Source organism: Apodemus sylvaticus, chromosome 2 (genome assembly GCF_947179515.1).
Source record: "Apodemus sylvaticus chromosome 2, mApoSyl1.1, whole genome shotgun sequence".
Taxonomy (NCBI): domain Eukaryota; kingdom Metazoa; phylum Chordata; class Mammalia; order Rodentia; family Muridae; genus Apodemus; species Apodemus sylvaticus.
Window position 1 is genome coordinate 6,190,820 of NC_067473.1, and position 17,440 is coordinate 6,208,259.

General features: G+C 43.9%; 1 protein-coding gene across 2 annotated transcripts in view; it reads right to left on the reverse strand.

The window, feature by feature from the left end:
• Rint1 (RAD50 interactor 1) overlaps window positions 1–17,440 on the reverse strand; it is a 32,666-nt gene that overhangs the window by 10,629 nt on the left and 4,597 nt on the right. For both annotated transcript variants that reach the window (XM_052173053.1, XM_052173052.1), the window contains exons 3-10: window positions 15,686–15,873; window positions 9,789–10,030; window positions 6,057–6,230; window positions 5,818–5,967; window positions 4,519–4,675; window positions 2,012–2,122; window positions 1,708–1,933; window positions 852–989 (exon numbers count right to left, since the gene is read on the reverse strand). In XM_052173053.1, coding sequence (XP_052029013.1) covers window positions 852–989; window positions 1,708–1,933; window positions 2,012–2,122; window positions 4,519–4,675; window positions 5,818–5,967; window positions 6,057–6,230; window positions 9,789–10,030; window positions 15,686–15,873 — 1,386 coding nt within the window. The remainder of the gene's footprint in view (window positions 1–851; window positions 990–1,707; window positions 1,934–2,011; window positions 2,123–4,518; window positions 4,676–5,817; window positions 5,968–6,056; window positions 6,231–9,788; window positions 10,031–15,685; window positions 15,874–17,440) is intronic.

Consider the following 17,440-nt stretch of genomic DNA (forward strand, 5'->3'; position numbering starts at 1 on the left):
TGCACATGGTATACATACATTCATGCAGACACACACTTATATGCATAAAATATCAATAAGCCTGTAAAATTAGAGTAGTAAAATGAAATGTGAATACCAATGTTTACATCTCAAATTATCGTTGTTGTTGTTGTTGTTGCTATTTTGAGACAGGTCACAATACATCTAAGGTGACCTGATTATTATTACTACTATTATTTATTATTATTTTAGTATTTTGAAACAAGATCTCACTATACGGCAGTTTGGCCTAGAACTCATACATCAGGATGATCTCAAAGCCACAAATCCTCCAGCTCTTGCTTCCAGATGCTGGGATTAAAGGTGAGTGTTACCACACCTGGCTCAGTCAAAGCTGAGGCTACTGTCACAGATTTCTATTAGTGTAGAAACAACATTAAGTTACTATACCTCTGTTTATTAACTACTAAAAAACAATAGGTACATGTGAAACATACAACTGTTTAAGGTTTATTTTGAGGTACACGTATGCCAGGTGACTGAGGAAGCCAAAAGGTCTCTGGATACCCAGGGCTGGAGTCACAGCAGGTTATAACTGGGAGCTGAGCAGGTCTTCTGTAAGAGAACAAGTGCTCATACCTGCTAAGCAATCTCTCCAGCCCCACTCACTGCAATTACTTCTGTTGTTTGTTCGTTCATTTGTCTTGGTTTTCTGAGACAAGGTCTCATATATCCCAGCCTGACCTCAAACTTACTTTGGAGCGGAGACTGGCCTTGAGCTCAATCCTCCTGCTTCTAACTCACAAGCCAGGATCACAAGTGTGTCCCCCATGCCCAGCTTAAAAACTTAATTCTAAATTAGTATCGCATGTTAAAAGGCCAGGGCTTACCAGTTATAACCAAAAGCAGGGTCATAAAGACTTCTGCACAGTCTGGAACCTTCATTTCATCCACATCAGTGATGTCTTTATACTGGGATACCCAGGCAGCCTCTGACGAAAGCATCGAGTCCATTTTTTGAAGAGCGACTAACACAAAGAAACAAGGATCAATCAAGGAGTGATTTCTTCCTGCAATCATCAACTCATACTATTTTTAGGAACTATGTTTTTCATACAAAATAAATTTGTAATCTCTCACTAACTAATCGCACTATACTTAAAATGTCTACTTCAGAGTTAAATAGGATACCTGATTCTCCCTCCTCTCAAATCCTCCAAATAGTTATGCTGACTAGAAGTGGCATACCGAAAATACCCAAACAAAAGTAGAAACTGTATATGGAAAAAATCTACAAAACAGCAGTATCTTCTACTGGCTTGATATTCTAACATGTAGACTGTAATTAAAAAACAAAAACAAACTCAAGTCTTGTGGAAAGAAGATTGTCTTTGAAGATAATTCAGTATATCCTGCCCAGGAAAGATTTAGGCGCCTATAGTTCCTACTCAGAGCTGTAAGAAAAACAAAACCCCAAAACTTTACATACCAAAACCAGACACTGCTAGGCAGTGGTGGTACATGCCCTCAATCCTAGCACTTGAGAGGCAAAGGCAAGTGGATCTCAATGAGTTTGAGGCCAGCTTGGTCTATACAGAGAGTTTCACGTCAGCTAAGGCTACATAGTGAGACCCTGTCTAAAAAAAAACCAAAACAAAAAGCAAACAAGCAAAGAACAACAAAAACAAACAAACGGAAAACCTCAAGGCAGCCCTCCCCACTCGACGGCCACTTGAGAGCACTTACACTTTCTCTCCACAGTCAACCATCTCTGGAAACAGGTTTCCTCCGACAGAATATGCATACAGCTGGCAAATGTGCTAGGATAGCCATGAACACTGTGCAGTTCCCTCTCAAACAACAGCACCTCATCCACCAGATGACAGAAGAGACTATCATCATAGAGCAGGCAAGGGATATCAGAAGCCAGCTTCTCAAGAATGAGCATCACAAGGCCACGAGAAAACTCAAGCTGAAAGAAAGGCACAGCATGTGGGACTGTGCCCACGGGGGCTGCGGGGAAGCGGAAGGCATAGGCTGGGCCTCTTACCCTTGCATTTACTGCAGAGCCCACTTTATCCAATATTGGCTGAATCTTCTCATCCAGAAAGTGAGAGTGGTTTCCAATCCACATAAGCACCTGAGCCAAGTACCATTCAGGCTAAGGGAAGGGAAAAGGGTTTCAATTCTTATGTATTCTACGGCGATGGGAAATTCTAATTAAATAGACTTAGTTATAAACAAACACAAAAATTAATTGAAAATCCCTATATGTAAGAAAATAATTCTTACTCTCCACTTCAAACTCAGAAAAGACTTCATAACCAAATGTCTCCCAATAGATTTCCAAAACAAATTCCAATAATGTGGGTTAGGTGTGGCTTTGTAGTATAACATTTTCCTAGCTATAAAAAGCCCGTTTCAATACCAGCATCACATAAAAGAGGAAGAGAGGGCATAAGAACAATAATGAAGAGAAGTCGCTCTCACACTTAAGAACAAGCATCTATCTGCCCAGCACACACAAAGCCCTGACTCCAGAGCAAAACCAAACTAGCAGAAAAATGCCACGCCCGCAGGATGGCCCCGGGTAAAGGCACTGCCAGGAAGCCTGACAAGCTGGGCTTGACCCCTGGACTGCACATGGTGGACAGAGCCAGCTCCCAGACTGTTCCTCTGACCTACACACAAAACGAAAAATAAACTTTTTAAAGCCCTTCAAACCTAGCATGATGAGACATTACAAACAACTGATACTTTTGAAATTGTTTTTTGAAATAGCATTCAAAAGCAGAAGGTTCTAAGATAGGATTTCATGTAGCCCAAGCTAGCCTCAAAGTCTCTAACTGAGGGTAATGAAGTTCAGATTTTCTTGTCTCTACTTTCCTAGTGCTAGGATTTCAAACATGCACTATCACACATGATTTCTGTGGTAATGGGACCAACCTGGGCCCCATGTGAGCTGGGCAAGCACTCTACTTACACTGAGCTGTAAATATTGGGTTTTTTTTTTTTTTCCTGTTTTCTCTTTTTTTAAAAGGTAAAAGTAAGGAAAAAGAGTCAACTGGTCTAATTACAAATATACCTAAGCCTGAAAGTGGGTGTAACTATGTCAGGAAAGAGGCACAAAGCAGTCACATCTCCATTTTTCTCTGTGCATATGCATGTTTGAATGTATGTGCTCGTGTGTGTGTGTGTGTGTGTGTGTGTGTGTGTGTGTGTGTGTGTGTGTACAGTGCCACTGTGCCTGGGAGGCAAGTCGATGACATCCTTTGGGAGTTACTTTCCCCAAGTGACCACGTGAGCCCTGGGGATCAAACTCAGGCTGGCAGGCTTGGAGGACGTGGCCTCACCACTGGGCCATGTCACCGGCCCCACATAAAGTATTTTAAATTGTCTTTAGAAAGGATCCTGCAAGCATTTCAAGTTTTTCTAGGCAATTTGAAACCATATAGTAGGCTGGGGATATATTTCAGGGACAGAGCACTTGCCTAGCACGTGGGAGGCTTGGGTTCAGTCCCCAGCACTGACTGGCAAATCCCCATGTGTTCTCAGTGTTGGGGGTACACACAAGGGCTGTGCCTCATCTCAAGGACTATCTCAGTGACAGTATGCTAAGTTCGTTAGGATCACACTTTCAAAATGAGCCAGCACAACCTGGAACTTTCATGTTACTGCCTTTCGAAATGCTGTTTATGCTTTGCCTCATTGACAACTAAGAACTAAGTGATTCTGCTCTTCCAATAACACTCTATCTAAAACAGAGCACCCATAAAGCACAAACAGGAATCTACTGCCACTAAATTCATTCTTATGGCCTGTATGATACCTGCTGTGACCCTGCCCTTAATTCAGAATTAAATGAGTAAACCTGGCTTCCTACACTGCATTGGCTACAGCTAACATCAAGAATAAAGATAGTACTCACATCCTCATAGATTATAATTAGAGAAAAACACTGGCAGGCTACACTGATGTGGTACCTCAGTTCAAGCGTTGGTAACCATTTCCTTTAAAATACTTATTGCATCCCTTCCTGCCATCATGTCCTCTGTAGCTATCAATCACTGTGGCACTCACACCTGTACTCAGCGGTCCACGCTCCCTCCTGTGGAACTCACTTCTCTTTCTTTCTATTTACCTCTCTGCAGGAGTGGTCTGGACAGTGAAGTCTAGGCATCAATCGGCTATAAAGCCTGCATACACAAATGCAAATGTGATCATGTCCCAAAGACAGCACGGAGTCTGCCAGCCTGCTAGCCTAAGCCCCAGTCACGGCTACAAAGAGCAGCTGAGGCCAGAACATAAAAGGGAAAACAGAAACGTGAATAGATACAGGTCTTTAAGCTAAACATGCACAAGTCCAGGCTCGGATAACGTTCACTATTCTTGAAAACTCAAGGTAAAAGGACACTGTAGCATAATCCCAGCCCTTGGAGGCAGATGCAGAGGGAGCGTAAGTCTGAGGCCAGCTGGAGTTCTCCTTAGACCCTGTCTCAGAAACAAAAACACAGCGCAAAAGAGAGAGTGAAGCACGCACGCCCTGGCGAAGCACACCTTGCTGATGACGTTGGTCTGCCGGCTGCCTCTGAAGTGGTACCTGAATCGCTTCTGCAGGGGAACCAGCATGATCTGCATGGGCAGGATCACACAAGGAGAGGCAGGAAGACAGTATTTGTCTGGGAGTTGTTTTGGCTCAGTCAATAATTCATCTCTGACACAGGCAAGTCAAGGAAAAAGAATCAAAACCATTATTTATACACACAAGAACACACAATAAATTTTTCCAACAAATGTAATAATACTTAGCAAAAGGTTTAATACAAATAATGGAAAACATAACTTTACACTGAATCTGAATTCACTAAAAAGGTGTTTAGGGGCTGGAAAAGTGAGGAGTTAAGAACAGTTGTTGCTCTTGCAGAGGATTCGGGTTCAATTCCCAGCACCCACATGTTGGCTCACCATCATCCTTAACTAAAGTATCAGGGGAGCTGATGCCCTCTTCTGACCTCCACAAGCACAAGGCATGGTGCACAGACACACACACAGGCAAAACACACACGAAATAAACAATACTCATGAAACAAACAATCAATGACAATATAAAATGTCTTCAGAATCAATCAGTATTCAGGAAGTCGAGTTAAGCAACCATTTCTTGAATACTGTTACTCAGGCTCTTCCCAGTGCCGACTGGTTTCCTGTCCTAAAGGACCTGTAGGCAGTGCCAACACTGCTTTGGATGGGAATGGCGCCCCACCCGTAGGCTTGCCCATAGGGAGTGGCACTGCTAGGGGGTGTGACCTGGCTTGGGAAAGTGTGCCACTGGGAGGAGGCTTTGGGGTTTCAAATGCTCAAGCCAGGCCCAGTCGCTCTCTTCCTCCTGGCTGCCGACCCAGACATACAGCTCTCGGTTCTCTCTCCAGCGCCAAGTTGGCCTGCATGCCGCCATGCTTCCCAGCAGGACAGTATCGGACTAAATGTCTGAACCTAAGGCAGCCTCAATGAAATGTCTCCCTTTCTAAGAGTTGACGTGGTCGTGGTGTCCCCTCACCTCGATAGAGCACTGCCTAAGACAGTTATTATCTCAGAACCCTGCTTTACAGCACTGCCACTTCCAGAAATCCATGTTTTAAAGCTAATATATAATCTCCAATAGGCAGTTACGCGTCAAGTCTAACCCAGGACCCTCACTTGGCTACATGGCCACGTGGAGACCTCTCCCCTGGTTTTGGCAGTTGATCCAGTGCCTCATGCCCTCTACCACTCTGTCATAAGCCCAGCCTGTGTCACTCACTAACCACAAATCTACCGGGGAGAAGTTTTAGTACGTTTCCACTCCAACAAAGATACGAGGCCTGCAGTTTCAACAGCTGACAAAACAGCATCTCCAGATTAGCGTACATCTCAGGGGCATTGGCAGGCCGGCTCACACCAACAGTTTGAGACTGGGTGTGTGTGATGAATGGCCAATGAAGCTGTGCCAAAACCTCTTCAAAATCACTGTAACAGAAAAGAAACACAATGTTTCATATGCTCCATTACACTACTAGACACTCATCGGAAAGCAGTTAACAAGAGCTATTTCCTGCCTGGTAAGCTTGTCCTTGAGAATTTTATGCCAGAATTTAACTGTGGCTCTCATGAAACTGAGAAGATGAGTGCAGGATGACTCCTGAAGCTGGATGTCCAGTTCTGTCATGGTCACCAGGATAGAGGCTGCCTCTGGCACACTATTGGTCATCAGGTATTGCTGAATGTTATCACTGCGGGACAAAGCAGAACACATGTTAATGAGAGCTTCTGTGGAATGAGTATGTATTTGTGCATGTGTGTGTATGTGTATGTGTGTGTGTGTGTGTGTCTGTGTGGTGTGTGTGTGGTGTGTACATATGTGTGTGTGCATTGTGTGGTGTGTTTGTATGTATGGTGTGTGTGTGCATTATGTGTGGTGTGTGTGTGTATGTATGGTGTGTGTGTATGTGTACCTAGGTCAATGGCATGTATCTTTTCAATCACTCTCTACCTTATTTCTGAGACAAGGTCTCTTTATTGAACCTGGAGCTCACCAGTTCATCTGGAGTCTAGATTCTAGACTGTCCATCTGGCCAGCAAACTCCAGGGATCTTCCTGCCTGCAACTGAACTCAGATGTTTTTGCTTGCATCGAAAGCACTGTGCTGACTAAAACATCACCCAAATCCCTCTTTGGAATGATTTTAAGCTCAGAAAAACTTTCTCCTTCATTACTGACATAAGATCACATCTAAGGCAGAATGAAGAATTACCGGGGGTTGGCTACTTATTTCATCCAACAGTCACATCTGCAGGAACACGGAGTCCCCTCCTTTAACACCCTAAGAGCCTGTGTTCCAGATGTTTTCCTCCACCTGTCCCTCCCCATCCTCGAGGACAGATGTGTCACATTCCTGCAGGCAACACTCATGGTTGCAGGCAGGACTTCTCTTACGGAAGTCACAGTCCCCAGGGTAATGTAACTAGCAGCTGGGACAAGGAAGAACAGCAACCTTCGGGTTTTATCTACTTTGTACCATTGTTACCATTTCTACATTTCCAAAAAAATGTATTCCAAATTAAATGTTTCATTAAATTAAATAAAGTTCATTATGCTTTTTAAAAATGTACAAATGTAGCCAGGCACAGTGACACAAGCATGTAATCTTTGCACTGTGTACTGGGGAAACAGAGGCAGAAGGATTAGGAATTCACAGGACCATGAGACCAGCCTAGACTCTTCAATTAAAAAAAGAAATGAGATGGGGCTGAAGAGGAGGCTCAGTGGTTAGAGCACTGGCTGTTCTTCCAGAGGCCCTAAATTCAAGCCAGGTGGTGGTGGTGCACGCCTTTAATTCTAGCACTTGGGAGGCAGAGGCAGGCGGATTTCTGAGTTCGAGGCCAGCCTGGTGTACAGAATGAGTTCCAGGATAGCCAGGGCTACACAGAGAAACCCTGTCTTGGAAAAAAAAAACAAAAACAAAAACAGAGGTCCTAAGTTCAATTCCCAGCAACCACATGGTGGCTCACAGCCATCTCTACAGGTATCTGCTGCCCTCTTCTGAGATGCAGGTATACATGAGATAGAGCACACATATACATAAAATAAGCAAATAAATCTTTAGAAAAAAAGAAAAAGAAATGAGACAGGTACAAGATGCCTTTCTTTAATCTCAGCACTCAAGAGGTGGAGACAAGCGGACTCTGCTCGAGGCCAGCCTGGTCTACAGAGTAAGCTCCAGGTTAGCCAGGGATATATTGAGACCCTATCTCAAAACCCAAAATGGTATTTTACCAAAGAACAGGAAATGTACAAGTAGCCACACAATCTAAAATTTCCAGAATTATATATAGCACTGAAGTGTGCAGGACGCTCCAAACACAGGCAAGAGCGGAGACCATGGCCATGTGACACTGATCTCTGTAATGTCTGTGCCAAGAGAGCGTGTGCAATGAGATCCAGTCATTAAAGGGATATTGGGAGATGAAAAAGTCTCTTAAGTTCAAAAAATGCAAATAAGGCATGGTGATGTCCCTGTAGTCCCAGCACAGGACTGGAAAGAGGGACACTGGTGAGTCACTAGCCAGCCAGCCTAGCCAATCCTAGCCAATCCGAGAGCTCCGGGTTTAATGAGAGACTGTCTCAGAAAATAAAGGAAGACAGCCGATGTTCGATTTGGAGCAGGACAGAGGACCATACTGTGAAACAATAATCTCCCCACTGAGGCAAAAATGTTTCCCTGACTTAAGAGGCAAGACCGGATGAAATCAACCTGGAGTGTTCACAAAACATATGTGAACTTTATTTCTCTTTTTAATCAAAAGAATTTTCTTATTTTTCCTTACTCAAAGATAGTTCAATTCTGTAATTCATCTATGAACACTGTGTAGTTTGTTCTTTAGATTTTTGTTTTTTTGTGGGTTTTTTGGGTTTTTTTTTTTTTTTTTTTTTTTTTTTTTTTTTGCAAGCCATGTAGCCATAAGATGCTCTTGAACTTGCCAGCCCCCTGGACCTCCCAACAGTCCAGATTACAGGTTTGCACCATCTCACTGGCCTAACTGTGCTGTTCTTTTTGTTTGTTGTTGTTTTAGAGACAAGGTCTCAATATGGAACTTTGGTTTTCCTGGAACTCACTATGTAGATAGAGCTGGCCTAAAGCCACCCTCCTGCTTCAGTCCCCAAGGTCTGGGTGACAAGTGTATCCCATCACACCCAGCCACAGCTCTGCTTTAAAACATTCACTCACTCACTCACTCACTCATTCACTCACTTATTTTTTGAGACTGATTTCTCTGTGTAGCGTTGGCTGTCTACTTTGTACACCAGACTAGTCTCTAACTTACAGAGATCCACCTGCCTCTACCTCCAAGTACTGGGATTAAAGGTGTATGGCACCACTGCCCAGCCAATAATTTGTTTATTTTATGTGTACAGGGCCTTTGCCTGCATGTACTTGAACCATATGTGTGCAGTGCCAACAGAGACCAGAAGTTACAGAGGCGTCTATTCCAGAAACTGATTCCAGGTCCTCTGTAGAACAGCAAGAGCTTTTAACTGCCAAGCCATCTATCTTTCAGCTTCTTACATTGCAGCTCTTATTAGATGATACCCATATTTTAAAACTTCAAATTCAGGCTGGAGAGATAGCTCAGCAGTTAAGAGCACCATCTACTCTTCCAGAGGTCCTGAGTTCAATTCCCAGCACTACATGGTGGCTCACAACCATCTGAAATGGGATCTGATGCCATTTCTTCTGGAGTGTCACTGTACTCATATACATAAAATTAATGAGCGACACTGTACTCATATACATAAAATTAATAAATAAATAAATCTTAATTTAAACATTTCAAATTCTAGTGGTGTAATACAGTTCAATATTTGACAGTTCTTAATATTACTAGGAATACTGATGATCACACTCAGGGAAATCTAGCATTAGAAACAGGAGGTTCTACCATGTGTCCAAAATGCAACTGCTTAGCCTTAAATTTTTAACTTACAGAGGCCAGTGTGGTCTACAGAGTGAGTTCCAGGATGGCCAGGGCTATACAGAGAAACCCTGTCTCAAAAAACAAACATGAAACAACAATAACAAAATTTTAACCATATATTACTTTCTTTCAAATGTTCCCTGAAAAGTTGATGCTCATTCACAATAGAGCAAAATAAGCATTATAATAATGCTATTTTCCTAATAACAGGTAAAATTACAAACTCTAATTAACTCAATTATTTAACAGCACAGATACACTCTCTGAGACTGAGCTTGAGAGGAAACTCCAATCCTGAGAGCAATGCCGCCCTACCTCAGCTCCTCGATCTGTGAAACCCACTTAAGGTATGTGAGATGCCGCCCAATCTCGTCAATCTGGTTGATCTTGGCTCCAAGATCATCCATCCAGGGCTGAGCAGTCAGCAAGTGGCTGTTGATGGAGCTGAAGAGAGGGGCTTCCTGTTCCAGAAACCGATTAAGAACTTGTTTGGATTCCTCTGCATCTTTTAAAGCACTTTGAATTCTTTTAGGGATTTCTGATGAAATTGTAAGTACCTAACAACAAACAAAAATATTAGCAATGAGATAAAATGTTAGCTAAGTCTTTTCCAAAAACATGTTCCAACAGAACTCAAAGGTTTCCATTAAAAATTTCAAGTTAGCTGGACATGGTGGTACACATCCTTAATCCCAGCACTCAGAAGGTAGATACAGGAAAAATGTCCTTTTTTTTTTTTTTTGGAACTCGCTCACTCTGTAGACCAGGCTGGCCAAGAACTCAGAAATCCACCTGCCTCTGCCTCCCAAGTGCTGGGATTAAAGGCATGCCACTACCAGGCAAGAGGCCCTGTCTTAAAAACAAAATATAGAGCTGGAGAGATGACTCAGCGCTTAAGAGCACTGACTACTTTTCCAGAGGTCCTGAGTTCAAATCCCAGCAACCACATGGTGGCTCACAACCATCTGTAATGGGAATACAATGCCCTCTTCTGTTGTGTCTGAAGACAGTGGCAGTGTACTCATATCTTTTTTTAAAAAAATATGCTGGGCGGTGGTGGTGCACGCCTATAAACCCAGCATTCTGGGAGGCAGAGGCAGGCAGATTTCTGAGTTCGAGGCCAGCCTGGTCTACAGAGTGAGTTCCAGGACAGCCAGGGCTATACAGAGAAACCCTGTCTCCAAAAAAACCAAAACATATATATATATATATATATATATATATATATATATATATATATATATATATATATATATATATATATACACACACACACACACATACACATACATATACATACACCCACCCACCCACAAAAAGGCTTGACTAGTCCCAGCAGTTGGGAGGCAGAGCATAAGAACCAGGTCTTCAAGGTCATCCTTGGCTATTCATTGAGTTCTAGGCTAGCCTAGGCTACATAAGACAGTCTCAAAAAGAACAAAACAAGGGATGGAAGGTAGTTTTGTAGGTAAACTACTTGTCACACAGCATGAGATCCAAGATTTGGAGCCCCAGCACCCACATAAAAAGCCAGGCACAGCAGCAATGTGCCTGTAGCCCTCATGCTAGGAGGACAGAGGCAGGAGAATCCTGCTCAGTGGCAGCCAGTCTAGCTAAACCAGTGAGCTTCAGATCCAGTGAGAGACCCTGCCTCAAAGAAAAGAGGTGGACAATGGTAGATACCAGACACTGACCTCTAACCTGTTTGTCTGGATGCTCATGCACACATATACCACACACACTCACACACACACACACACACACACACACACATGGTTCAATGTCTTCATCCTGTAGCAATCATTCCAAACATATAATGCTATACAATATGTATAAATAATATATATATACATATATATATAGAGAGAGAGAGAAAGACAGAGACAAAGAGAGAGACAAAGAGAGACACAAAGAGAGAGACAGACAGACAGACACAGAGACACTGAGACCTCCCAATACATGGCTCCCAAGCAAGTAATGCTTTGAAAGCATATAGCCAGAGACCTTTTGCTTTGCTTACTAAGTTATGTTCCTCCAAAAACCAAATGCAGTGCGTACTGATAACAAGCTGGGCGTGTCTCAACAGTAGGCCACCAGCCCAGCGTGTACAGACTCTGTTCAATTCTCAGCACCTCAGGGAAAAGATCTTTTAAAGCAGGCAGGATGGCACACCCCTGGAATCTTAGCACTTGGGAGGTAGAGGCAGGAGGATCGGGAGTTCCATGTCATCCCCAGCTACAGAGACGCCTGAGGCTAGCCTGAGCTACATGGAGCCTTGCCTCTATACCTGAAATACATCTGGCCCTGTGTTTTGCCTAGGATGAGACCTATTGATTTAAGAAGATATTCAGGTAATGCCTTTAGACATGTCATTTATTAAAGGATATTTTTACTGGCGGGCTGGAGAGATTCTATTCCCAGAAACCAGAACGGACTGAGGCCTCTGGCCTATAGTGGCACCTGTACTCATGAATATATCCCACCCCCAGCCATGGAATTAAATAACTGTTTTCAAATGTTTTCATCATATATGGTAAACAAAGGTCAAGATCAGAATAAATGACTAATATTTTATTTGTATTTTGAGATAGTCTCATATATCCTGAGCTGGTCTTGGAATTCTGAGCATTCTACTTCCATCTTATGAGTACTGGGATTACAGGCTAATGCCACCACACCCAGGACTACACAGAATTGTATGGAATTTCAGCTCAGCCAACCCTGACTAGACACTCTGAACCCAGCACTGTGCTGGGTATAAAGGGCAACACGTATGGAAGAGACACAAGCATGCATTCTCACAAGCCACACCCTAGCCTGGAAACGTGGCACACACCTTTACTCCAGCACTCAGGAGGAAGGGGCAGGAGGGGCTCTGTGAGTTCTAGGTCAGCCTGGTGGATAGAGTGACTTCCAAGCCAGTCAGGGCCAGAGTGATCCCTCATCACCAACAAAACCGCCTGCCCGAGGAGCCAGGAGAAACAGTGTGCTACAGCAGCGCTCCTGGCACCTGAACAAGAATCACCTTCTCCTGAGGCACAGAATCTGAGTCAAGGGAAGGAGAGCAGATGAGCCTGGGCAGGCAGGGAGAGAGCAGATCATCGTAGTCACAGAAGAACATTCTATGTACAGGAGATAGCAGGGACACTTACAGTCTAGAAGGGAGGGAGGAAAGATGACTGGGGTTGCGCACCAGCCCCGCTAGGAAGGCAGGCATCAGACTCTAGGATGCAGGGCTGGCTGGAGTTTATAAAACTGACACAAGCTAGAAAGTCATCTGAGAAGACGCTTCCATCAGTCAGGCCTTTAGGCAAGGCTGTGGGCATTTTCTTGCTTAACATGGAAGTGTCTAAGCCACTGTGGATAGTGCCACCCCGGGGCAGGCGGTCCTCAGTTTTATAAAGAAACAAGCTGAGCAAGCCATGGGGGCGCATGGTCTCTGCAGCAGTTCCTGTCTCCAGGTTCCTGCCTTGACTTTTTTCAGTATGGACCATGACGTGCAAGTGTTAAGCCAAAACCACCTTTCTTCCCCATGTTACTTTTGATCACAGTATTTTATCACAGGATTAGAAAGCAAGACCTGAATGTTAGACAGATGGTGATCCTACTAGCCACTGAGGGATCCTGTTACGAGACAAATGAGAATAATTTTGGACATGCTCAATTTTAGATTTATGGTGGTTCGAACAGGTACAGTCCCCACAGATTCATGTGCGTGAATGTTTGGCCCTGTTAGGAGGTGTGGCCTTGCTGGAGTAGGCATGGCCTTGCTGGAGGGAGGGTATCACTGTGTGGGTCTCCTATATTCAGTATAGCACAGTCTCCTCCTTACTGCCTGCAGGTCAAGATGAAGAACCCTTTGGCTCCTTCTCCAGCACCAGGTCGGCCTGGACACTGCCATGCTTCCCACCATGATGATAATGGACGAACCTCTAAAACTGTGAGCCAGCCCCAATGACATGTTGTCCTTTATGAGAGTTGCCTTGGCCATGGTGTCTCTTCACAGCAATGAGACCCTGACTAGGACAAGGTTCAATTCTGGACTTTAGCAAGGCTATGGATTGAGGGGTAAAAGAGCTAACAGTAAGCTAGGAAACAGAGGCTAATAAAGGCTTTTTAGAAATGCCCGGCAGCCAAATATATGAACCGACACCTACTAAAAAATGAAGGGAAGGATTTTGGTTTGTTTAATGGGGAAGAGCTGAATACATTAGTCTACTGAGAAGACAGAACCGTTAGGGAAGCAAAGATAATGCCAACGGAGGCTGCCGGCTGCTGAGGTGCAGGAAGGAGCTCGGGTGCAGGGCTGGTGGCATTGGCTCCTGCTGGAAGGCAGAGTGAGGCAGAGTGTGTCCTTTGTCTGACCAACAGAGAAGAGGGACAGGAGAGCAAGGGTTTGCAGGCATGAGCAAATTACCATGGTATATATGTATGAAAACGTCCTAGTGAAACCTATTTATACACTAAAAACATTAAAGATATATTTCTAAAGCCCTGGGTAGCAGGTGGTAATTCAGCAGGTCAAACATTTACAAAGTAAGCCTGGTCGCAGGTCTGCTGTTAAGCCGAGTGAAGGCTCCCTGCATCCTGCACCCATCTGTCTCTGGTCCCCGCCTTGAGCTCCCACATGGTAGCATGATTGCCTTGCATGCATGAAGCCCTGAGTTTGATCCCCGGGCACACAACTTGGTGGTACATGCAGAAGAAGATCAGAAGTTGAAGGCCCTTCTCTGCTACACAATTAAAGTCTCATCGGGGACCCTGTTTAAAACAAACAAAAAAACTAGCTTACCTCTGAAAAGGTAAACAGATTATAAATACATCTGGAAATACGGGATAGACTGTTAAATCAATACACTCATGGGAGATGCTTTGCTTTTTGGTTAGAGAAGAGGTAATGGCCTAACGGTCACACAGGAAGTGGAGAGACTTCAGGATGGCTGAGGACAATATAAGATTGCATGGCAAGGCTGAAGACAGACAACTATGGTGGCAGGTCACAGAGTGGGCCAACCTGGACTCACTCAGGAGTGTGATATCCTCCAACGGAGCCTTGCAGGAATGGAAAAGCTCAGCCACCAGGCTACACAGAGACGACCAGTAGGTGTGACGGGAAAGAGAGAGGTGTGGAGGCCCAACAACCCAACCCAACACATGAGGATGGACAGACAAAGACACAGCACCACCACATAGCCAGAGCTAGCTCACCCTAATCAATTTCTTACTTATGTGGTAAAATAGCTTCCTTGACAGAGTACTGCAACTATAAAGACTTTCTTTTTTTTTGTTTTTATGGGGGTTGGTTTTGTTTTTTGTTTTTTTTTTCTCCGAGACAGGGTTTCCCTGTATAGCCCTGGCTGTCCTGGAACTTACTCTGTAGACCAGGCTGGCCTTGAACTCAGAAATCCGCCTGCTTCTGCCTCCCAGAGTGCTGGGATTTCAGGCGTACACCACCACTGCCTGGCTTAAAGACTTTCTTATCTTTAGCTTAAATTATTTTCACTGGGCTCTTAAAAATAAAAGTACTATGTTCATTGTAAAATAAAACCCAAAAAGTGTTTAAAAGCAGAAGAAAATAACTTTTCAGGCAGCACTCAGAAGCAACCATTCATACAGTTCTCAGTTCTTTATTATTTTTTATGGCAGGGTTCCATGGAATGCAGGATGGTCTGAAATCATCCAGCAGCTGAGGCTAGCCTTGGACTCTTGATGCAGTTGCCTCCTACCTCCACGCACTGAGGTTAGGAGCGTGTGCCACCACCCCCAGCAGCACTGAGGTTAGGAGCGTGTGCCACCACCCCCAGCAGCCACTGAGGTTAGGAGCGTGTGCCACCACCCCCAGCAGCCACTGTACATGTCTCATGTTTCTTTCTATCTGGGTATTTATACACACCTGGAATGGTCCAGCCTAACCGTTTCTGCACATTCTGAAATTACTCATCAAGATGTTTAGAAGTTACTGAATAAAAGTAACACAATGCTAGCTATCATAAGAAATTATTGTATCAAAACAAAATAAAACGTTAGCTATCGCAACAAATCAGTAGGAACTCTTACTCATAAACAACGTAGCTGGGGTCGTTAAAGCCTGTCTCTCAGAGGCTTCGCCTCATGGTCTGCATCCTAAGTGCATGATATGCAATACACATAATGCAGCTTATGTTTCATCTGCATGAACACAGTCACAGAACTGCACTGAGCACTGCACTTACCTGTTCTTCTAACTTCACTTTGCTTTCTGTCATCTGCTCTATGAGTTTACCAAGTTTCTTCAACGACTTCAGGTCACTTCCCACTTCCTTCTCTATGAGTGCAGACACATACGAAAGCAGCGCACCGTCCTCACTGCTGCCTTGGCCGAGCCCCTCGCTTCCAACAAGAGCTGCAGTGTTCACGTCACCTGCAGAAAGGGAAAGCATCTACTCAGCAGCACTGCACTGCAGCACAGAAAACAGCCGCGAGGCTAGAAGAAGGATATGCGGGCCAGAACACTAGAGGTTTAACTGGGGCTGGAGGCAGCTCTGCTGTAGAGCGCTTGCCTGTCATATACTGGTCCATGGGTTCAAGTCTCAGCACCTCCTAATCATTTATAGAGAGCATATCCACGCTACATCTCTCATCCACGCTACATCTCTCATCCCATAGCCAGGCATCTGAGTGGACACAGATAGAACCTGAACAATCACAGCAAAGCAACGGGCTCAGAGAACTTAGAGCAAAGGAAAAGTTCCCCACATCTCTGAGTTTACACGAGTCATACCTATGGTATTATATAACTTTTCAAAGTTGATAAGGAACCACACAATGATCCAGAATCAAAGGGCTGCTCTGGCTTTAGTAAGTATGAAAAACAATATTGAAATATGTTATTGGAAGATATTGAAAAAAAACCAAGATGGTATCCCATACATAAAAACCTGTACAGATAAGACTTTTAAAAACATATTTATTTATTGCAAGAGAATGGAGGACAACATTTATTAAACATTAAAACAAGTAATGCAGGGACTAGAGAGATGGGACAGTGGTTAAAGCACTGGCTGTTCGTCCAGGGCACCCGAGTTCAACTCCCAGGATCCACATGGCACCTCACAAGTGTCTGTAACTACAGTTCCAGGGGATCCAACACCCTCCCTCAGACATGCATGCAGGCAGAACACTAATGCACGTAAAATGATGATGATGGTGATGGTGGTGGTGGTGATGATGGTGATGATGATAATAATAATAATGATAATAATAATGATGATAATAATTAATAATTAATAATAATAATAGAAAACCAAGCAATGCAGAGAGAAGACAGAGATGGTCCTGAGCTTTGCTCTTATCTCAGATGAGGAATTCTCTGTATAGCAGCTGATCTCTCCCCATGAAGCAGACCTCACACTGCAGGCTCTGCCTTCTTCCAATATCATAGGACGCTTTATTAGACATAGGCTAAGTCACCACTGATACTTTGTGGAGCAAGGATCAAACACACAAAAAATTTTAAACATTTTTAAACAAATTAAGAAACATTTTTTTTACTCAATAAAAATCCACTTTAAAAGCAACTAAATAGTCAAGTGTGTTGGTGCATACCTATAAACACAGTGCTGGGGATCAGAGGCAGGGGAATCCAGTTTTAAGCCAACCTGGGCTACACAGTTAAAAAAATCTTTTAAGAAAAGAGAGATTAAAAGCAACTAGATCGCCGGGTGGTGGTGGCGCACGCCTGTAATCCCAGCACTCTGGGAGACAAAGGCAGGTGGATTTCTGAGTTCGAGGCCAGCCCGGTCTACAGAGTGAGTTCCAGGACAGCCAAGGCTACACAGAGAAACCCTGTCTTGAAAAACCAAATCCAAAAAACCAAAAAAAAACCTAGATTGTTTCCTCTTGTCCTAGAATCCTAGAATCTGTGGTCCAATGGCCTCACTGATTTGTTGGGCAGCTGTGCCACAGACTCAGCCATCCTGCACCTCAGA